The 21,982-nt window shown below is 44.6% G+C and overlaps 1 protein-coding gene across 9 annotated transcripts in view; it reads right to left on the bottom strand.

Annotated features, from left to right (window-relative positions):
* Positions 1 to 21,982, bottom strand: part of RUFY3 (RUN and FYVE domain containing 3) — a 59,180-nt gene that overhangs the window by 21,255 nt on the left and 15,943 nt on the right. For 6 of the 9 annotated variants that reach the window (XR_013224982.1, XR_013224984.1, XR_013224983.1 and 3 more), the window contains exons 2-6: positions 6,147 to 6,320; positions 4,996 to 5,113; positions 3,513 to 3,614; positions 2,479 to 2,602; positions 285 to 346 (exon numbers count right to left, since the gene is read on the bottom strand). Coding sequence is in view for 6 of the 9 variants with exons in the window: in XM_077301147.1 (XP_077157262.1) it covers positions 285 to 346; positions 2,479 to 2,602; positions 3,513 to 3,614; positions 4,996 to 5,113; positions 6,147 to 6,320 (580 nt within the window). In the remaining 3 variants the exon portion in view is untranslated. Of the gene's footprint in view, positions 1 to 284; positions 347 to 2,478; positions 2,603 to 3,512; positions 3,615 to 4,995; positions 5,114 to 6,146; positions 6,321 to 13,131; positions 13,186 to 14,161; positions 14,285 to 21,982 lie in introns of those variants that run through there. The other 3 variants (XM_077301148.1, XM_077301152.1, XM_077301151.1) reach the window with 2 other exon arrangements.

Below are 21,982 nucleotides of genomic sequence, written 5' to 3'. Positions count from 1 at the left end.
CCTCCCAACTTTATGATTCTGTGATTCTATGTTCTATACAAGCCATATTGTGCATGTAGGGGGGAGAACAACAATGCATACGTAGTGTTTAAGCATTGTATTGCCTTCTGAATCATTTCAACTCAAAATACCATTTTTAAAAACATGTACATCATGCTGAGGTTGTGCTAAGCCTGTTTTTACATTGCAGGACTATAATTAGAAGCAAGGCTCAAAGCAACATTAACTGCTGCTTGTAAAATTCACGTTCCCCCGATAAAACCTGGTCAGGAGAAAGTACTTACCCCTCGGACCCTTTGCTACTACTTCCATCCTTTAAGTACATAGAAAAATCAATAACGCCGACCTACGAGAGAAGATCGTGATGCTTCGTGTCAAAAACCATTTCGGTTCTTTTTCAAAAGCTGCCTTAAAGAAAGGCAATGAATCAAACCAATGAGCCAAGCTCAGGTATTCCTCCTCCCCCAATCACACCCCAAAGGCTTTTTAGACACGACCAATTTTGCTATTTTGGCACAAAGAGGTGTTGAAAAGAAAACAGATGGGAAAGCTCTGGTGTGCACAAACTGCTAGTTGCCAATGTATTATTCATCTTCCTGGAGCGTAGCCAGAGCGCTTCAGGACATCCGTACATTTTGGCTTGCAGGGAGAATAAAACCCAGCTAACAGCAAGGATGGGAACTACATTTGCATCTTACCGAAACCCTTTTTTTAAAAATTCCCACTAAGGGAATTTAGCCATAAGGAAGGACAGCAGCTCTGGCCAACATATTTTATCCTAGCCTGCGATTCACTCACTGACACAGCGACTCATCCTCTAGATTAGCGATTCCCAACCTGTGGGCCGCGGACCACATGTGGTTCTTCGACTAATTGGAGGTGGGCCCCGAAGGACGCCTTCTCCCCCCCCCCGGCCCTTTACTTCATCCCCCCCAGCCCTTTACAACACACTTCACTGTTGTGGTGTGTCTGTATCTTATTTTGAAGGGATGTTTAAACATTACCATAGCGATCAGAGAGCGTTAGGGCAGTGGTTGAGAGTAGAGGAGTAAACTACTCCCCCCCACCGGGCCTCAGTAAAAGGCATTGAGTGGTCCCCAGTGATAAAAAGGTTGGGGACCACTGCTCCAGTTCCTGCATGCAGATTCAAGGAGCTGGCAGAAAACCTAAGCTCCTAAGAATCTCTGCTAGCTTTCTTAAATAAGGCAGGTTTCTAGAACTCATGATTTGGAAGGCCCCTACAATGTGTGGATCTCTCAATGTGTGTCCCCAAAAATGGTTACTTTGCTCTGACATCTGCCCCAAAGTTCAAGAAAAAATATCATTTAGGCTTGTTGGGGTGTTTGAAGGACCCCCTCCTTCCATGCTGTCCACAACACCAGTTAAGACCCGAGTCCGACATTCCGGTCTCGGAGGACCTGGGTGCAGAGGTGAAGTGGGTGCAACTAGAGATGGGGCCTTTTCTCAGGGGGCACCTTGACTCTGGAATGCCTTCCTCCCATCACCTACCACACTCTTTTTTATCAAGGGCTTTATCTTTTTAGTTATTTTATAGTCTGCTTCTATTCTGAGGGTACTCAGTGCTTTTTTATGCCCGTGGCTTGTTTTTGATAGCTTGTTTCATTTTTATATTGGCAATTTATGATTTTTAATAATTTTAGGGCACTCTTTTTCCATGTAAGCTGTCCCTAGTGGGTCTCTGGAGAGGTGGCATATAAATCCACCCCCAAATAACCTGTGACCAGCTCAAGAGCCATGGTTTGCTTTTTCTTGTTTTCACCTTTAAAATGGAACAAGATGGGTATTAAAGCTGACTTTTGCAGATTTTCACAAATGCTATGCATGCCAAAGTGCATTAGAAAGTGTACTTTCTCAATGTTTAAACAAAACCACAACCAAGGAAAGTGGAAAGTATGCATAATCAACAGTTACCATACAAGAGAAGCTGTTCAGAATATAGTGTTGCCAACCTCCAGGTTGAATTGGAATACTCCAGGAAATACAAACCCAAATTGAAAAGATCAGTTTTCCCTCTTGGGTGAAATCAGAGTTTCAGAGGGTGGCCTCGACAACATTACTTTCTTGCGGAGTTCTCTTCCCTCCTGCACCCACCCAAGGCTCAATTCCCAAAACTCCAGGAATTTCCCAAACCAGAGTTGGCAGCCCTATCAGGAAAGGTCTGCATGCATGTTTCAAACATACACTGCAAAATAAAACATGCTCCTCGTCCATCTAAGTATCAAGATAATACAAATCAAAGCCTGCCAGCAATTCTGACTTCCTTAAGTGAATAAAAACTGAACTTTTTCTAATCTGTAAAAAAAAAAAACTGTATTCAACATTCAGCAAAACAAAATCAGATCTTATGTGACCGTTGTAAGTGAGCCAAAAGGCAAACAACAACCTAGCTTTATTTTCAAACCAATTTTTAAACCGATTTTCAAAACCAAGACAACATCCCGATCTAACATCCAGCACCTGAGAGTCCAAGTCTTCACCCTTCATACAGAAATTGGCATCGATGACGTTCAGGCCTACTAAGAGGCCAGCGATTACGACGCCTTCCTCTTCCATCATGAGCGCGTTTGGTTCGTAAAATTCACTGCAAGACAAAAGGAGACCAGGCTTGCTAAAATCGCTTCATCTTTTAAACCAAAAAGATATGAGAGAGCAAAAGCTTATCACTTAGAGCAAGTAAAGAGACTCTTGATTCCACACTGTCCTCTTGGCCGCAACTTGTGCGCATCCCTCTGACGACAGGAAACCCCACCTTGAGTCATTGGGAGAAAAGATAACAGTAAAGAACTCCAGACGTCCTCCCACTTTTGCTCCCCAAGCACCAAGATTACAAAGCATCACAGGACATAAGAGATGCCATGTTGGATCAGGCCAATGGCCCATCCAGTCTAACACTCTGGGTCACACTGTGGCCAAAACCCAGATGCCATCAGGAGGTCCTCTACTGGGACCAGAACTCCAGACGCCCTCCCACTGTTGCTCGCCAAGCACCAGGAATACAAAGCATCACAATACATAAGAGGCACCATGTTGGATCAGGCCAGTGGTCTATCTAGTCTAACACTCTGGGTCACACTATGGCCAAAACCCAGATGCCATCAGGAGGTCCTCTACTGGGACCAGAACTCCAGAAGCTCTGCCACACACACCCAGGCACCAGGAATACACTCTGCTGCTTCATTAATTTGATGCTGCAATATTTCTGCCACATCCATCAGAATTAGAGGTTCACTACCAATTATACAGCCTCTTTACCGAACCAGAACCACCCACTGGTATTTTCCCCACCCAAGCTCTGTGCGTGAAAATATATGTATACAGGCACACGTGAAATGCAGCAGGAATCTGGTTTTCCCACCAGTTTGTCCAAAAGACCATCTCCTTGCATGACACTTGCCTAAGCTGCAAGAACACAACACTTGGAGAAAACCAACTTCCATGTGATGAATGCCCATTTACTGAAATCAGCATCAAGAAAGGACACAGCTGCTCACCTGAGAAGTTCCCTTCTATTGACCAAGGCTTTCATATACTCTGAAAGTTTCTTCTGCATTAGTGCTAGTCGCAGCCAGGCTCTTCCCCTCCCCACAGGGGTCCTATCAAGGTCCAGAAACAAATGGTAGAGGAGCTGTTATCACACTTTGCCCCAGATTCTGAAGACAAAATTTTGCAAGTGTAATATGACTAGAGACACAACACTTTCTAGAAACCTGATCCTGACAGTGGCTGATCTTTTCCCTTTATTGCATATACATTGGATTGGATGCTTTAAGCTGATCCTGCATTGAGCAGGGGGTTGGACTAGATGGCCCCCTCCAACTCTATGATTCTGCAAGTTATGGCCTCTTCCAACTCTATGATTCTACATGTTAATCAAGCAAAACATATTCTGATGTTTACTACAATAAGTGTCTTAGTGTCTTGGGGGGAACTAGAGGGAGAAGAAGGTGTTCAAGGCTGGAATACAGCCTCCATGCGCAAAGCCTGTGTACGTTACAACCACCACTTAGCTGGGATTCATAGCGGGGGCAGCCGTGGCCTTTGTGTGATGATTGCTGGTTTCTCAAAAACATCTGGTCAGCCAGAGTAGAAAATGGGAGGGTGAACTAGATGGGTGCTGAGATCCATCGTTTGCCCAGGGCGCCATAAAACCTGGGTCTAGCCTTGGTTGGTCACCATACCAAGTAGGATTGCCATACCAAATAATTTGGGCTTGTGGGGAACCACCGCCTTAGCCTACCCAAGTAAAGGGATGTTGAGGGGGTGTTAGCATTAACTCTGTCGTTTTATAACAAAGGGGAATAAATCCCAGCCCTCTCTCCAATAGCGGTCGACCCGATCCCTAACTTGTGCTCAGTTGCAGCCCTGTGAGCAGGACTCATGGAATGATTGCCTTCTGGGCAGCAGAGAGCTGGTGCTAATTAAATGTTAAGTCACAGCTGTGGCTGCAGCAACCATTGGCTCCGACTCGTTTAATATTTTATGACTCCGTGGGTGAAGAGTTCAAAGGGATTCGTTCCAGTCACCCGATTCAAAGGGGAGGTGGGGCTGCATTCTGAGCGGCCTCCCAGGGGATGAAGATACTTGGCGCTTTCATTTCCCAGCTTCCACGCATGAAAGGTCTGCACCGAGGTCTTGTGCCGTCCTCATTCCTTTATCTTGCGGCCTTCCCTTCCCTCTTCATCCTTACAGTGCTTTCCCACGTTGTGTCTAATTAACCTTGCTCTAAGAGACATCACTGCATTATTTAGGGAAAGCTAAATCGGCTTCTAATGTTGATGTTTAGCTTCTAGTTTGCTTGAAGTCACAGAGCTTCATGTGCATTATGCTATCCCTTGCTTGCTGTCTTAATATACAGAAGGCCTCGGGATTCCCTGGCCTCCCAGTATAGCAGGAGACCTCCTGCCCACCCAGCCCTGCCTACCTCTGTGCCTTCCTTAACCGGCCCTCCTGTCGAAAGAGTAAACATTCACTTACTTCAGCCCTGGAAGATCTTTCACGCTGGCCGTGATCTCTGCAGCTTCAGGGACAAACTTCTCAACCAACTCCAGAGGTCCCCAAAATGACTTGTTTTGGCCCAGAAAAGTCTTCTTGGCTAAAGAAAAACATGGTTATTGTGTCTGTATGACTGGCGTTAAACATTCAAACAATGCATCGCAAACTGCCGCATGCTGCTCTCTCACCTTTAACCTGCGTGCCTCTTTGTCTCCAGTCCCCCCTGCCCCAAGGGACTGAGCTAAAACAAAGCTAAGACTTCTGTCAAGATGTGGACACTAGGATTTGTTTTAGCAGAGGCAGTACTTACATTGCTAGGAATGTAGCTTAGGCTATCACTGATGTGAAGCATCTCAAATCATGTGAGTGTATGTCAACATAAAACTACTGGCACCTGAAACAGAACTGCTTTCTGTTTTCTTGCTTGCAATTCTAAGAATTATAAAGGTCTTTCGGAACAAGAGATGACTGCCAAAGCAACAGGCTAAGGAGCAGTTTAATCTGTTTAGTGCAAGAAAGGAGCTACTCATGTTTGATTTTTTGCCTTTTCCCGACTTCTGTCTGTCTGTCTGTCTGTCTGTCTGTCTGTCTGTCTCTCTTTAACAGGAAATAGTTATGAAGTTCATATTCATCGTGCAAGGAATATCTATCTACAACAGGGGTAGTCAAACTGCGGCCCTCCAGATGTCCACGGACTACAATTGACTACCCCTGGTCTACACTATCGTACTGAAATTAAGCTGCAGTATCCATTTTGTAGATGACTCCTGCAGCAGCCATTTTGTCACTGCACCCACCGCAATGTCAGTATTCCAGAAAGCTTGAAGACCCCCAGATCCAGGGTATACTCTAAGTCTCCAGTTTGAAATGAAGGGAAGGTAGGCCACCGATTCAAGTGCCATCCCCAAATTCTGTCACATTTCAGTTTCCTATGCCACTTCATAGGACCAGGAAAGGTGAGTTTGAGCTAGGGCCCTTCACTTGCTGATTCCTTGCTTATTTAACTTCTACAAATAGCTACTTGTACAGAGCAAAAACAGGAGACACAGGTATTAGAACCCAGTTCCTGATTCAGTATTTTGCAAGCATTAATCTTAAAGCAAGGCCAGCCATCAACACATGTAAATACTCACCTTTTAAGCCATGTTTAAGGCAGTGTTCCATTACTACAAAAAACTGCTGAAGGGGTGCATAGTCAGAGTCCAGTGTTCTACCAAGATTAAGTGCAGATTCAATCAAGCCCTTTATACTCAGCTTAGCCATGTTCATCAGGTTCATGCGTTCATTAGCCATGAGATAATTGGGATCTGCAATGCACAGGTATACAAAACGTTGGTTAGAAAAAATTGAAGCCGTTCCATATCAATCGCCTTTTTATCGGAATACAAGAAGTGGGTTTTTAAAGATGCCATTTTGGGTTGCATCAACAGGGGCATCACATCAAAATCACAAGAGGTCATAGTCCCACTGTATACGGCACTGGTCAGACCACACCTGGAGTACTGTGTGCAGTTCTGGAGGCCTCACTTCAAGAAGGACGTGGATAAAATTGAAAGGGTACAGAGGAGAGCGACGAGGATGATCTGGGGCCTTATGAAGATAGGTTGAGGGACTTGGGAATGTTCAGCCTGGAGAAAAGGAGGTTGAGAGGGGACATGACAGCCCTCTTTAAGTATTTGAAAAATTGTCACTTGGAGGAGGGCAGGATGCTGTTTCCATTGGCTACAGAGGAAAGGACGCGCAGTAATGGGTTTAAACTACAAGTACAACGATATAGGCTAGATATCAGGAAAAAAATGGTTACAGTCAGAGTAGTTCAGCAGTGGATTAGGCTGCCTAAGGAGGTGGTAAGCTCCCCCTCACTGGCAGTCTTCAAGCAAAGGTTGGATACACACTTTCCTTGGATGCTTTAGGATGCTTTGGGCTGATCCTGCGTTGAGCAGGGGGTGCGACTAGGTGGCCTGTGTGGCCCCTTCCAACTCTATGATTCTTTGATTCTAAAGAGACCATGGTCCTATTTAGCACAACAGACACTCTGGAAGCTGCACAGCAGGGAGATGGACACAGTAGCCCATTACGCCTGCACATTTCACTGCAGATTTTCAGAGCGGTAAACCTTTAATCTTGACTTGAGGGTCTGTGCCTGCCTTATGCACTATTCTTTTTCCTTTGGTGTATTTACTTTGCAATTACAATTTTAAAAATGCATTTTTCTAAATCAGGGTAGAATGTCACTTGTGATACAGGGGCGCTTGTCCAGCATTTAAAAAAAATACCCAATTGCCCTGTTGCAGGTGCCAAATGGCGTCCAGCAAGCAACCTAAATCTTAAATCTTCCTGGGTCAGGTTTTGCACTTGCGTTTTAGCATTAGTTTTAGCGTTCGAATGCAAGGGAGCAGAAAGGAACATAGGCAAGCTGAAACCCATTGTTGAAATTGACAAGACTTTTTTTTTGAAACTGACAAGCAGCTGGGAAGCATATTGCATTTTGACTTTTCTATTTAGTGATACAAGACCAGCAATAGTCTTATAACGCTAGACTCATGTCGCTTGTCAAAAAAACTTTAAAATTAAAAAACAAGGGGCAAAAGAAGCTGGTACACTGATGGAAGGGGGAGGATGGTAGAAGGTATAGATTAGGCAGAACACCTCAATGTGGGTGGGGAATGACCTTTGAGAGGTGGCAAAAAGGCAGTGGGGAGGAATCCAAGGGATCTGTACACTTCTATATTACCTTCAGCTTGGAAGTGAAACAAGGAAAATATCAGCACAAACACACTCTCAGAAAACTCAGGAAAATGGTGACCAGAAAGTGAACTCATCATCAAAGGGAGGAAAAGCAATCCAGATCAACAAAGGAAACCTGATGGACTTGCACAGTGAAAGCAAGGGAAAACACCCATGAATAATAGGACAGTATTTGGAGGAATAGAGCAAAGCTTTATTATTTGCTTAACAAATGAAAACAGCATGACAGACAGATCCAAGAGAACAAAAAGGTACTGACGCTGACTGAATATTTAAATTGATAAAATAAAACCTGGGAGCGTCTCAAGAAAAATGCTTTGAAGGACTCCCCATAATATTTAGGTTAGTACATTCTCCAGGGAATGGTATAATCTGGCAAATGCAGAGCACTTTATAATTAAGCGTATGGGGGAAAAAACCTGTGAGAACGATGGGAGTAAGTGATTAAAGAACATGTTGAGGATTTTGTAGAAAAAGATTCCCAACTTTTCCATCTTGATTCACCTCAAGTCCACAAAGCTTTCCTCTTAACCAGGTTCAACATTCTGCCTTCAGCAATCCTTCATAGCAGATTTCTGAGAGCTCCTCCATTAGGATAGTGTCATGTGGGGCTGGGGGCTCCCTGCCCGGCGGCCTGACGCGAGGTCCTACATCAGATGCGGGCGGCGGCGGCGGCGCGATGGACGATGGCGCCATGACTGTTTTCGCCGGAAGAGCTGCCATCAACGGAGGAAGCGGCGCCGCGATCCCAGGCGGCGCCCACCCAGCGAACGGCGGAGCCTGGGCCGCGATCGCCGCTGGGCCCATGCTTCGCCGCGCTGCCAAGCCGCAGCAGCAGCAGCAACTCCCCCGCCAGCGCCACGGGACGCCGAAGAGCCACTTCAGGAGCCGGCGAAGAGCAGCCGGCAGGAGCCGCGGAGGTGTGCGCAGAGGAGCTCAACCCGCAGCCGAGGAGCCACCGAGGAGCCGCAGCCCTCTTTCAGGTAGCCTTTCGTCCCTTGCTCTCGCCGCTGCTTGCTAGAGCCCATTGTATAAAGAATACAATGGGCTTTTTTTACTAGTAGGGTATAAAGGAGAATTGATCCAGGGCTCCAGGGCTCAGTGTGTAGGGGGTGGGGGGAGGTTTAAGGTAGAGGCACCAAATTTCCAACATATCAGCTGGTGCCTCTCCTTAAAAAATCCTACTTTAAAACAGATTGGTGGTCCAATTTTATAGTCCCCCAAAAGAGATTCCCTTATCCTCCATTGTTTCTAAGGAGGGAAGCATTTAAAGGGATCATAGTTTTCAGCTTGGAGTGCACTCGAGTCCAAAGGCATTTAAAGAGACTGCAACCCCTTTAAATGTCTTTTATCTCTGGCAATTGCAAAAAATCTCAAATATTTTCGGGATTTTTCAGGCACAGCCATTTTGGTAACCCAGAAAAAAAATCAGAATCAGTATCTAGCTGAATTAATGGGTATTTTTTTAGCTCGGATTAACCTAATAAACACCCCTAATGCATATTTGCATTAACTGGCAATGTACTATTTTAGATCATTTAGTATCCATTCCAAATGGCTAATAAAGTTTCAGATTATGATGACTGCTGATCTATGTATTCTCAGCACCTGCTTAATCCCTCAGATTGCGAGGAAGAGTTCGTTTGCATTACAAACCAATCCTTAATAAAACCGATACAATCTATAAAGGCTGGTAAGCTTTGCTAAGGCATATTATGGCGCTACATACCAAATTCAAGAGAGAGAGAGAGAGATATCCCACTAAAGTATTGCAGGCCAAGAACATGTTTCTTGTCCTGAAAAGTGAAACTGTGTACAAGTGTATTTGGCACTAGTTCAATGGGATGCAGCCAGATCTGGATATTAGATCAGTGTGAGAATCACCCACTAGCTATTCTGGTGTTTCTTTCTCCGAACTGGTCAGACGTATCACCCAACAGTAGCTTTCCTCTTGCGATTCTCCCCACCAGATCCTGCTTCATAGCTTCCAGCTCTTCATTCTGCATGTTTTGCTTCAACTGAGCTTGCTTTGAATTGCTCGTCTCAATAAACTGAAGCTAGAGTCATTTGCTTTAAAGCAGCAATGTTTGCCCTTTTGTGGACTGCAAGACTAAACATCATTTTCTGACAGCCATGTTTGTTTCAAGCCTGCAAGACAGCAGAGCAGTGATGCCCTAGGGTATCCGGGCACCCACATCTGGAGGATCACAGGTTGACTACCCATATTCTAAAAGCACAGGGATAATTTTATTCTCTCCACTAACAAGGATGGAGTCTATCACTTCTACTGCAGTTTCTGTTCTCATCAAAACAATCTTCAAAACAGAGTACAAAGGAGAAATTATACTCCCAGTCGTCCCGAGGTCACATCTAAATCTAAATGCATGCATATGAGATTGTCAAGAAAGCAGCTCGGCAAACAGTAGCAAGTTTCCTAGCTTACAAAGAGGTCTAATCAGCATCTCTGGACACAATTGTTACGAACACAAGGTGCTGTAGTTGCTGCAAGGGTCTGTTGTCATCAGAGGCAACAAAAAGTAGCCTTCTATCCAATGTTAATGAAATCAGGTCAAACAGGGGACCTTTTTTTCCCCATTGCTAAAGCTAATGTCATCTTTGTGAGGCTATTCTAATTTTAAATGAATCACAAGCGATATACACTCTGAGCCAGGGACCCTGGCTCTATTCCCATAAAGCCATTCTTTGCCCAGTTAGGATGCTAAGGCTGTGACGGTCCTCGAACAAAAAACAAAAGAGCAGGTAGATCTTGAGAATTAAATGCAAAACATTCTTGGTTAGCTAACACCCTCCCCCCACCCCCACCCCCTTTAACTAAGTCCATCTCTCAACGTAACCAGCTTCCTAAAGAATAAAATAATCAAAGCTCCCTTCGTTAGATATGAGCAGAATAGAAATGGGTCTCTCAGAACAACGTTTGAGTCCAGTGGCACATTTAACAGCATGTTTTATGCAAGGTGTCAGATACCTGACAACATGTGAATGTACAAAAGCTTATCTGTTCCACATAATAATATATTTCTGGTAAGGGCTTGGAGGAGAAGCGTGTCTCGTGGCTTAAGTGTCACTTGGTGCTTAACACCCAATCAGGGCAGCTGTCCCGCCCCTGAGTGCCTCCTCCTCCAATCTCCTGGCCTGTCTGTCCAGTGCCCAGCCAATCGCCTTCCGTCGACCACCCCCTCCTCCTTCCACTTCCCTCCAAGGCTCGGAGGCTGCAGATCCCTGCCCCGGGAGAGCAGCCCCTGCTGGTGAGTTCCCTAACAGTTGCCTGCAGCCTTTCCAGGTCCTGGGGGGTGGGAGAGGCTGTCCGCAGAGTTCTTCCACCCCACCCCCAATCTAGGGCCCCTTTTATTCCTGAATGCAACGGCTTGGCCCCTAGTACCTTGAATAAAACTTTGCCGGCTTCTATTACACATCCCATTTTTCTTTTCAACCAAAGCCGATGTAGTGCTAAAGGGTAAACAAACCATGCCTAGTGCATGTGATTATTTAAAAAGTGAACATGAGGACTTCAGAACAGAAGTCCGTTTGGGCAGCTTTAAAATTGACTCAGGACAGAACTAGATGCAAACTGTAGTCCTGTGTTTGCCAAAGGAAAGCAAAAGGCTCTTCCACTTTCCCCTGCAGGTGGAAGAGCAGATGGTTAAGTGGCTCCTGGCTAAGGTTGAGCGCTTCGGCGCGCTTCAGCTGCTTCGGCCACTTCAGCAAACGTGGAAGCCCGAGGCAGCCAGTGCCGTGGTGCCACCCCTCCCCTCTGTGCCGCGGCACTGGCCACCTCAGGGCACCTTCCAGATGTCCGCCCTTGGCATTAGCATTGCTAGGGAAAGAAGGGCTTTACAAACTTTTGTGCTTTCCTCATGAGGACTAGTTCTATTGCTCAGCTGCCAGGTGCCAGTCTTCAGAATGTTAACTGCTAAAGACAATTAGCCACAACCAAAATGTGGGTTCTGCCTGGAAGCATCATTTCTTTGAACGTGTCTTTCTCAGTCAGAGGGAGGCTATGCATTTCTGTAACAATTACTGACATTAAGATACTTTAGAAATGGGTGCAAACCTCATCATGTCAAGGGGGCCTTCAACAGAATTTCTTATGGAATTATATGGAAATTGAGTAGAAACCCACAAGGACTTGCAGGAGGGCTCTCACATCCTCCTCTCCCACCTCTTTCCCTTTCCTGAAGGCCCCTATAAAGAAGGGGTGGCCAAACTGTAGACTACAATTCCCATGAGCCCCTGCCAGCCCCTGGTAGCACAAATGCAATCATGATCAAAATCCCACACTTTAGTAATATGTATTTTTAAAAGCACAACCCAGCAAGGAGCCCCAAAGGTAGGATCCTTCCTGAACTAATCAAGTTAACTTTGGTAGATGAAATTAGGATGATGCCTATGAGGAACAGATATGACACAATGGCACGCTTTTTGGGGAAATGTTAACATTTGTAATTATGGATCGGAACAAGGTCTGGGAAGTGGGATACTAATCAATCCATTTTCCGAGACGTAATGTTGTATGTGTGCACACATGTACACACACACACAGCATACCCCAGCCCTTCAGAAGTGCAGCACTAAATAGAAGGGATGGGCACAAACCAGAAAAATTTGGTACGTATCAATTCATGGCCGAACCACAAGCTGAACCGTGAACTGAATCAAACCAAGAGGTTAATTTGTGAACTGAACCAGTTTGTGGCTTGTGGCTCTGCACACCATGCTCCCCACTGCTCAGCTATTTGGGGGCTTTTTTGTGCAGACCCATTAAATTTTAAAGAGACTGCTCAAAAAAGCCGAAAGCAGCTGAACAACAGGGAGCAGACTGTTCACTGCTGCTCACCTGTTTTTTGCAGCTTTCGCATGGGAACAGAAATAATGGGCTTAGAGGTGTTTGGAGTTTCTCTAAACCCCTGCTTTCTATTATATTCACAAACCGTCATAACTGCTTTCAAAGCTTGTGGAAATTCGTGACAAGAGGATTTGCAAACCACAAACATGGCAAAATTCGTGACAGATTTTGCTTTGTGGTTAGGTTCGCGCCCATCCCAACTAAAGAGTGACAAATTGTAGGAAGAAACATAGACTATATTATCTTCTGACAGCTATCAATACCAGATCCCACTCCTCTCCCCACCCCAAACGACAGCATGAATGAATCCTAAAAATGAGTACAGATCTTTTTTTTTTTTTTTGTAAAGGAAAATGCAAGAGATCGAACAAAAAGAAGTGTAACATGCTCGGACACACACATGGACACAGCAACCACCAGTGGTAGTTGTCAAATCAAAAAGACAACAAAAGGTGGTTGGAAATGAAATGGAAAGAAAAGCTGGAAGATGTTGGTGTGGCACGCACCTTCTGTATCATCGCGCAATTGCTCCACCAAATCTGTCAAATCCTCCCAAGAGTCTTTGAAAACAGCAAAAAAGAAAGGAAAAGAAAGAAAAAAATGTCATGCAAGCCATGGTCCAAAGAAAAGACTGGAAAAAAATCAAGGTAAGAAAAAGGAACAGAAAAGGAGCTTGTTGTACAAGGTAACACATTTGCAGTGGTTAGAGAGTTAACACACAAAAGCTGCTTTAGTCTGCATAAAGCAACATAATCAAATGTATTAGGTAAGAGGGGGGAAAGCGTTTCTTTAACTTTAAGTCAGAGAAAAGCATATAACTCGGAGACAAAAGTTAAAACTCAAAAGTTAAATCTCAAAAGATTCCACATCCACAGAAGTGATCGCCACCCCCAAAACGTCCGAGGTAAATAGCTTATTCCTGTGTTTTAAATCAAGGTCAATGAAAGACGAAGCTACAGCTAGAACTAGCCTTAACATACCCTTTGTAGAGAAGCTACAGCCAGGAGAATTTTAATGACCATATTCAATACACTAGCAATGCATGCATGATGTCTTTTCTGTAAACAATCTCTGCAAGCGATAAGAGAGGGACAGAGTCGTTAGGCAAGAAGGGGAGGAGAGGAAATACCAAAAGGGCAAATTCCAGGCAGATCTAAGAGGAAAGACTACGGAGTGCGCTTCAGTTTTTACCACAACTCACCACCCTGACACAGGAGTGGTTTAAGGACTTGCAGGGCCCGTAGCACCAAAGGGACTTTAAGGATTTGCGGGGCCCTACCAGAGTACAATTGCGGCAGGAGCAGCCAGACTGGGGGGTGGGGGGTGGAGGGGCCCTCCACAGTGGAAAGGGGTGTCACTCAGAGGGTCCTTAAGGAGGGAAAGGGGGGGGAGAAGAGAGGCTACAGCCCCTTGGGGAAGGGAGACACTACCTAGGGCCCCTGGAAGTACAGGGCCCGTAGCATATGCTACATGGATAAACCGGCCCTGCCTTGCCAAACAGGAACTAAAATTCAAACATTCTGGGTTCATACTTACTTCTCCCTCCCCTCTCCTCGAGGACTAATTTAGCGTTGGCAAGCAGGTTGAGCCACAAACTTGAATGGAAGCATTCCTTCCTTGTACAAGGAGAGATTTAATTTAAAAAGTCCAAGGAGCGAAGCAAGACACACCCCATTACGTCTTCCTCCCACAGGGGTAGCTCCTTTACTCTCACTCATGTGCCGACTTGCAGATAGAGAAGAAGCATCCGTACAAAAACAAGAGCAAGCTTTTTAAACCTGACCTGATGCTCACTTTTAAACAAACACAGACACCACTTCCCATAGATGAGAGCTGCTTTCCAGCTTCCTGTTTTCACACGCTGTGTATCTATCAGGCCAAGTTACTCACCCCGGTCCCAGAAGTTAAGGTTAAATTTGGTGTAAACTGCCTTAGTACAACCAACCGGTTTGCTGAGATGTGCTGGAAAGGCAATTTTGCAGGGCAGTGATTTTATCAGCCTAATGTAACTTCTCACCGTCAGAATAAAAAAAGATCTTTTGGGAAGCCTGTATGTACCTTTCAATTTAGATACTAGAATACAGATTTGGGTGAAATATAACCTGCTTTTAAAAAAAAAAGTATTTTTCCTGCTGCTTTGAGTGAGCAAGAAAAATAGTGGCTTATGCATGCATGCACACACACACAAAAATGGGAATTATATAATCCAATAGCTGCAATAAATGCATAATTCTGCATCCTACAGAAATCCCACAAAACTTACAGTATTTGCTGGCGTATAAGACTACTTTTCCCCCCTAAAAAACATGCCTCCAAGTGGGGGGGTCGTCCTATACGCCGGGTGCCCTTCAGTTGGGATAATCATAGCTGCCCATAGCGACCCATAGTACTGTATTTTGAGTGGAAATGTTGGGGGGTCGTCTTATACGCCGGCAAATACGGTACTTGGAAAATTGTATGCTTCTTAAATTCACTAAGTATTCCAATATCTGTCTCCAACGTTTCAGAGATAGAAACTTTTTGGTTTTGAAATTAAACCTGCGTTCCGCAGCCGAGACCATATTTGACGCCACTGTAAAATTCATGCCACCCCCCCAGGGTTTGCCTAGAGCCAGCAAGTGACCTCCCAGGTGGGCTCTGCTGGGGATGAGAACAATGGCCTCAACTGCTCATTCTTTTAACCACGTTGCTATTAAAGCGCCTCAAATTCACACAGCTGGGCCCGCGGGTCCTTCTAAAAGGATGAAGCACGAGTCGATGTTGCCACAGCACCTCCACATTCAGACAGATCAAGATGTTCCAATTTACTGTAGCACTAGAGAAATGCAAGAGTCCAGTAGCACCTTAAAAACTAACAGAACTTGTAGCAGGGGAGGAGATTTTGTGAGACTGATTACTGCTGTATCTGAAGAAGGGAGCAGTGATTCACGAAAGCTCCTGCGTTGCCACAAATTTTGCTAGTATTTAAGATGCTGCCAGACTCTTTTCTCTTTTCCACATCCAGAGGCAGTAAACTTCTGAATATCAGTGCCAGAAGGCCATCCTCAGGGGAAGGCCCTGGCCTCTGTGTCCAGTAGCTGGCTCCCCAAAATACCTGTGAGAGACAGGATGCTGGCCTAGATGGATCACTGGCCTGATCCAGCAAGACTCTTCTTATATATCCTTAAGCACAAAGTATCCATTTTACTTTGCTCTTTATTTTTTGCACAACAACAACATTCTGGTGAATAACACTGCCTATTGATCCCCATTAATAGGAAAACATTGTTCCGGATCTGGCCCATATTTTAAGACTCAGTTCTGGGTATAGATATCTTCAGCTCTTCTTTTTTGTGTTTGTGAACTTGTGAAGTAGCTGGTGTAGAGTCTATGTCCTCCCCTCAAGGCAATTATGCCCGAGGATTTGAGAATGCCTAGGATGATTTGTTAAAAAGCCGAATATCATGTTCAGTCAAAAAACTACTTCTGAAACATGAGAGTTTCTAAACCAGATCCATTTGCTATGTGGCACGGGAAGTTGCAATTCAAGAAATCTAAAGCTACCTTAGGTATACGGAATGAATCACGAGTTCTCTGGATCGTGGCCAACATCTACAGAGTTTTGGCTTCCTCCACAGCTTCAGAATGCTTCCCATCCCAGCGTAAATAGCTTGGTTCCAGAAAATGTAAAATTAGATCAGAAATTAAAGCGAACGAATTCTGATGAGCAAAAAGAGTGTGCCAGGATTCTGGACAGGCATGCTGAAGGAGTCACTCCTTACTGGAGTCTACATAAATTATAAGAGTTAGTACTTGGAAGAGAGACCACCAAGGAAGACTCTGCAGAGGAAGGCAATGGCCAACAATCCCTGCTTTTCACTTGCCTTGAAAGCCCCTTGCTGAGGTCTCCATAAATTAGGTGCTAGGCCGGGTTGTTACTTGGAGGAGAGACCACCAAGGAAGGCTCTGCAGAGGAAGGCAATGCCCAACCACCTCTGCTTCTCACTTGCCTTGAAAGCCCTTTGCTGGGATTGTCATAAATTGGAAGCTAAGCAGGGTCAGTCCAGGGAAGGGAGGCCACCAAGAAAGACTCTGCAGAGGAAGGCAATGGCCAACAATCCCTGCTTCTCCCTTGCCTTGAAAGCCCCTTGCTGAGGTCTCCATAAATTAGGAGCTAGGTTGCCATAAGTTGGCCATGACTTGATGGCATAAGTATGTCAATATCCATGAATCAATTGTGGGAAGGTCTTTTCTATAAAATAAAACCAGACTCATGGAAGAGTACTTAATCCTGCTCCCTCCTTAGCTTTCTTTGCTGCACTCAAGTTACATTGAGCAGTGTTCTTCAAGCCCAGTTCATGTCCAGGTATTGAAGGCTGGCTGGACAAAGAAGAAGATGAAGACAAAGAAAAAACTATTCTTTAATACTCTGCTTTTCACTACCTGAAGGCATCTGAAAGCAGCTTACAAATATATTTTCCTTCTTCTTACCACAACAAGCACCCTGTGAAGTAGATGGGACTGAGAAAGCTCAAAGAGAACTGCTCTGCAAGAACAGCTCTAAGAAAACTGTGACTGGCCCAAGGTCACCTACCTGGCTTCACATGGAGAGGGTGTGGGGAATCAAACCCGGCTCTCCATATTAGAGTCTACCACTCTTAACCACAACACCACGCTGGCTCTCAGAGTGTAGTAAAGAAGTGAAAAGGCTCACTTTATCCAAGCATACTTTTTATTTTAATTTCAAAACTCCAATTATACCCGCTTCAGAGGTGGATGTATAGGCACATTTGTATATGGATTTCCCCTCCTCAGTAATATCTAGTATGCCCCTAATCCTTTGTGTAGGTCTTAACTGAACTATTGTGCTACCACAGAATCCTTAATTTCCTGAAATATTAGCTTTGTTGCTCTCCAATCAGTTTGGTCCCCTATGGGAATTCTAATGCAGTTCAGATGCTGTTGAACAGAAGGCTTCTCCTCATTAAACTGAGCATTACTCTCTCCTTTTGAGGGAATGGTTGTATACGGAGCCACGTTGTCTCCTATTAATCTCTCCCTAGCATGTCCCATCCTCCAACACAATATCTGTCGGCACTTCTACAATGATTACCAACAAGCAAGACAGAAGGTGAGCCGTAAATTAGCATATAGCATAATGAAGATGTTTAGCAGATTCAGGGATCAAACAGGAATAACAGGCTTAATATATAAAGTTACCGCTTGTTCGTTTTAATTCTGAAAGAAAACATAGTGAAGGAAATAAATATGTCAAAATTGGGGGTTAATGGGTAGACGTACCCTCATTTGTGGAATGCTGAGAGAAGCACGTATGCTAACCTCATCTAACCCTCACATTTACAGTTTTAGGAATCCCCTGGAAGGTTATACATTCTTTTTATTTTTTACTAGGGGCCAAGCTCGTTGCATTCAGGAATACAATGGGTGCTAGATTAGGGGTGTGAGTGGAAGAACTCTGCAGACAGCCTCCCCCTCCCCTCAAAACCTGGAAAGGCTACAGGAAGCTGTTATGGCTGTTAGGAAACTCACCAGCAGGGGCAGCTCTCACAGGTCAGGGATCTGCAGACTCTGAGCCTTGGAGGGAAGTGGAAGGAGGAGGGGGTGGTGAGGGGTGGGGGATGGAAGGCGATTGGCTGGCCGCTGGACAGACAGGCAAACCAATTGGAGGAGGAGGCACTCAGGGGCAGGACAGGTGCCCTGAGTGGGTGTTAAACGCTGAGTGGCACTTAAGCCATGAGACATGCTCCTCCTCCAAGCCCTTACCAGAAATATATAGTGGAACATATTGGGAATAACAGACAATAGATTTGAATATTGTAATGTAATGTAATGATTAGATACTGTAAAGATGCCTTGAGAAAAGAAGGAGGGAGCATAATAGAAAGGTCTCAATTAATTACAATCAGCATTCCACAATACATCTGCCCATTAATCTGCAATTTTGTCATATATATTTTATTCACTATGTTTCCCCCTAGAATTAAAGCCTAAACAAACAGTAACCTTATATACTAAGTTTGTTATTTCTGTTAAATCCCAAATACTCCAGAATCTCAAAAACCTTGGGCATAGAGCAGGGATCATTGGGGGAGAGGGTGCAGAACTGTGAATTTTCTGCACTGTGCAAGGTTTGGACTAGATGACCCAAGGTAACCCCTTCCACTTCTGTGTTTCTATGTTGATCTTTATGCAAAAATCTCACCCAAATTATTTAAAAAGAAATATTTTGAGGAGCAGTGCCTATAGCACCATGGTTTTCAAAAGGTCTGGAATGTCAAAAATTTGTCAGGCACAGAAATGTAAGGATCACAGGGATCAGAAAACCATGAAGCCTCCCTGCCCTCGGGAAGAATAATCCACATTTAAGTTTCCTTGGATTAACTCATCAGACCGTGCTCTTTGCTGGGAAAGTAGAAGCAAAGGATAAAACGCATAAGTGTCTACAGAGCAAGAATGCTCCAAAAGACTAAACCAAAAGAATAAAGGTAAATATGGTCTAACAGGAAAATCATTTCCTGGCAATAAATGCAAGCCCATCAGGGAGATCGATAGTACAGTTACTTGCTGGTTACGTGTGGCATACACAGGCAGAGGCGCCTTGCACAGCATACACAACGAATGACTACTGGTATTACAACCCTCCACCCACTCGCTGACAGGCGTAAGAGAGCAGTTTTCTGACTAATCAGTCGCACTTCTCTCATTTTCCAAGCAAACTTTGTGATCAAAAATGGTTCTAGCTCATATACATGAACCGCAAAAGGGATTGCAGTTATTCATGTGAACCTCGTGAGCATCTTAACAGAAACCAAGAATTGCTGTATTTCTTGTTGAATGCTGAAATGGCAGCAGAATAGTGTGGCTGTGTGCGCCTGAGTACTGGGGCCCTACTAATATTCTTAATGTTAGAGAAGCTGGCAGGGACAGCATTCCACAGTGTCTGTACTTCAATAATACCTCTTATAGTCAAAGAAGAGCTATAGGTGGTGCCCTGCTACTGTGGGAAGGGTGGGCATGCCAAACTGAGGTAGGGAAATCCTACAAGGAAGAAATCCTACACTGCAACTGGCCAGCTCCAAAGAAAAAAAATCACCACCACCAAATTAATAGTCTGATGTTCCCCTAGGTTGTTCAGTTTTCCCCCCAATGTATTTATAAGGCATCGTATGTAAAAGAAAGTAGGAAAGGAAGCAGAAAATAATTTAACAGTAGGGTTACCAGGTGTGTCCCCCGCCCCTCTCGGGGGCTGGGGGGGCAGGGTTGCCAGTTCCAGGTTTGGGAAGCTCTAGGGTTAGGGCTGGGGGGGCAGGGCTCTAGGGTTAGGCCTGGGAGAGACAGGGGAGTACAACACTACTTTGGAGTCCCCCCCTCAAAAGTAGCCATTTTCTCCAGGGGAACTGCTCTCTGTAGTCTAGAGATGAGCCATAATTCTGGAGCATCCCCAGATTTCACCTGGAGGTTGGCATCCCTATTTCAAAGAGAAGGTACTTCATGGGATATTTGTGAGCCACCTACTGCCTGCTGGTTTCCAGGATTCTTGAAAACAAAACTGAACTAGATGGACTTTGACTGGATACAGCAAGAAGACACACTCGTGAAATTATATCTAATTTGACAATATAAGTAACTTGGCACTGAGATATACTGTACCCTGCTTGGTTAATTTCAATTCACTTTGATGAGCCAGACTGTTTTTAACAAAAATAAACCATAAGACTAATTCAGCTCTGCCTCGGTGTATATTTACACAGTAAAAGCTGCTTCCACATGGTGACAATTCCTTCGTTAGCTTTTGCCGTCAATGCAAACAAAGAGACATTTACAGTGTACACGGCCAAGACCTGCAAAAGCATGTACTGTCCTGTTCTCATAGCATACAAATGCATTTTGACTGCGATCTTTGCAAAGCGATCGACCAAACCAGGTTCGGAAAAGATCACAGCAAAGTGTGGCAAAATCCACAAAGTGGATGATTTGGCTGGGATATTGTGTAGATGCCCCCCCCCCCCCCAAAGAAAAGGCCACTCCAGGGTGGATACCAAACCACAGCAAAATCTCAGCGTGCAAGCAGTGCCAGCGATGCTAAATTGATACGGTATTGCTAACTAATCTCAATTCAAGGACCTCATTGCAGGTTCCTTTAAACAAAGCAAACTGTAGGATCCCGAGACCACACCCTTCTACCCTGAATCAATTGCAATCAATGGATCCTTTCAAAATCCAACCACTAGGGGTACCGACCATGATGCTGTTGATACACCAAGACAGAGAAAGGATAACAAGTTCTGTTACTGAAGGATGTTTTTGTTTTCTGAATTGCTGCAAGCATGAATTCGTACCCTGTTTGTGTAAGCAAGCTCGGGCAGTGAAGCAAGCATAAGTTCTCCTAAAACTATTTGTTGGTACAACAAAATCAGAGTCCAGTAGCACCTTTAAGACCAACAAAGATTTATTCAAGGCTACTGGACTCTGATTTTATTGTGCTACTTCAGACCAACACAGCTACTTGTTTGAATCTATTTGTTGGTAAACAACCCTAGGTGAAATAAATGGAAAATACATAGGGGTCAGAGCTGGTATTCTGGACTAAATGGACCAAAGAATGTTATTTTTAAATCAGCTCTCCAACACTATGCCTAACTCATTTGAGAAAGAGTAAAGCTATGATACGAAAACAAGAGCAGGTCGAATTAAGACTCAAACAGCTCTTTATGAACCTCCACACAGAACAGGTGTGTTTCCTCAAAGCAGTCCCGCTACCTTTGTTTCTTTTATCACCTTCATCACCTTCCCCACTTCTAAAAATTCAAATGTAAGTTCCTTGAGGCACTGCCTTTTTTGTTTATTCTATACAGCGCCATGTGACAGGTATGGTGCCATCTATAAATAACAAGCTTCCTTTGTTTTAGAAGGTGCCACAAATGTATTAGCACAAAGATGCACTAGATAAGGAAGCGTGCATCCTCTTATTTTATATTGTTTGCCTGTATTTTCCAACCCCTTCAACCTCTTGTTTTGGATCTTTTGACTTCCAGCTTCCAGTTCCTACGCCATGGGCCAAACCCCCAATGCTGAACTGCAGAAACCAAGGGTCGTAGGCTGTTGGCAGGAGCTAATGAAGACAATGCAGTCAGTACCAACAAGCTGTGTTTTATTTCCGGGTCAGAGATGGGAACCAACGTGTGAACAAAAGGGGGGGGAGGGATGCACGGGCAAGTGCAGTTTCACTAGGGGACCTGCTTCAATTTTGCTCAATGCATCATGGGGGAAATAAATTCCCCCCAAGGAAAGCATCATGAAAATGTCAAATGGCAATGAAGTCCAATCACAATAGGTATTAAAAAACTGGGGCAGGAT

Source organism: Paroedura picta, chromosome 10 (assembly GCF_049243985.1).
Source record: "Paroedura picta isolate Pp20150507F chromosome 10, Ppicta_v3.0, whole genome shotgun sequence".
Lineage (NCBI taxonomy): Eukaryota > Metazoa > Chordata > Lepidosauria > Squamata > Gekkonidae > Paroedura > Paroedura picta.
Note: the sequence above shows the minus strand (reverse complement) of the source record. Positions and strands in the feature narration are given on the sequence as shown.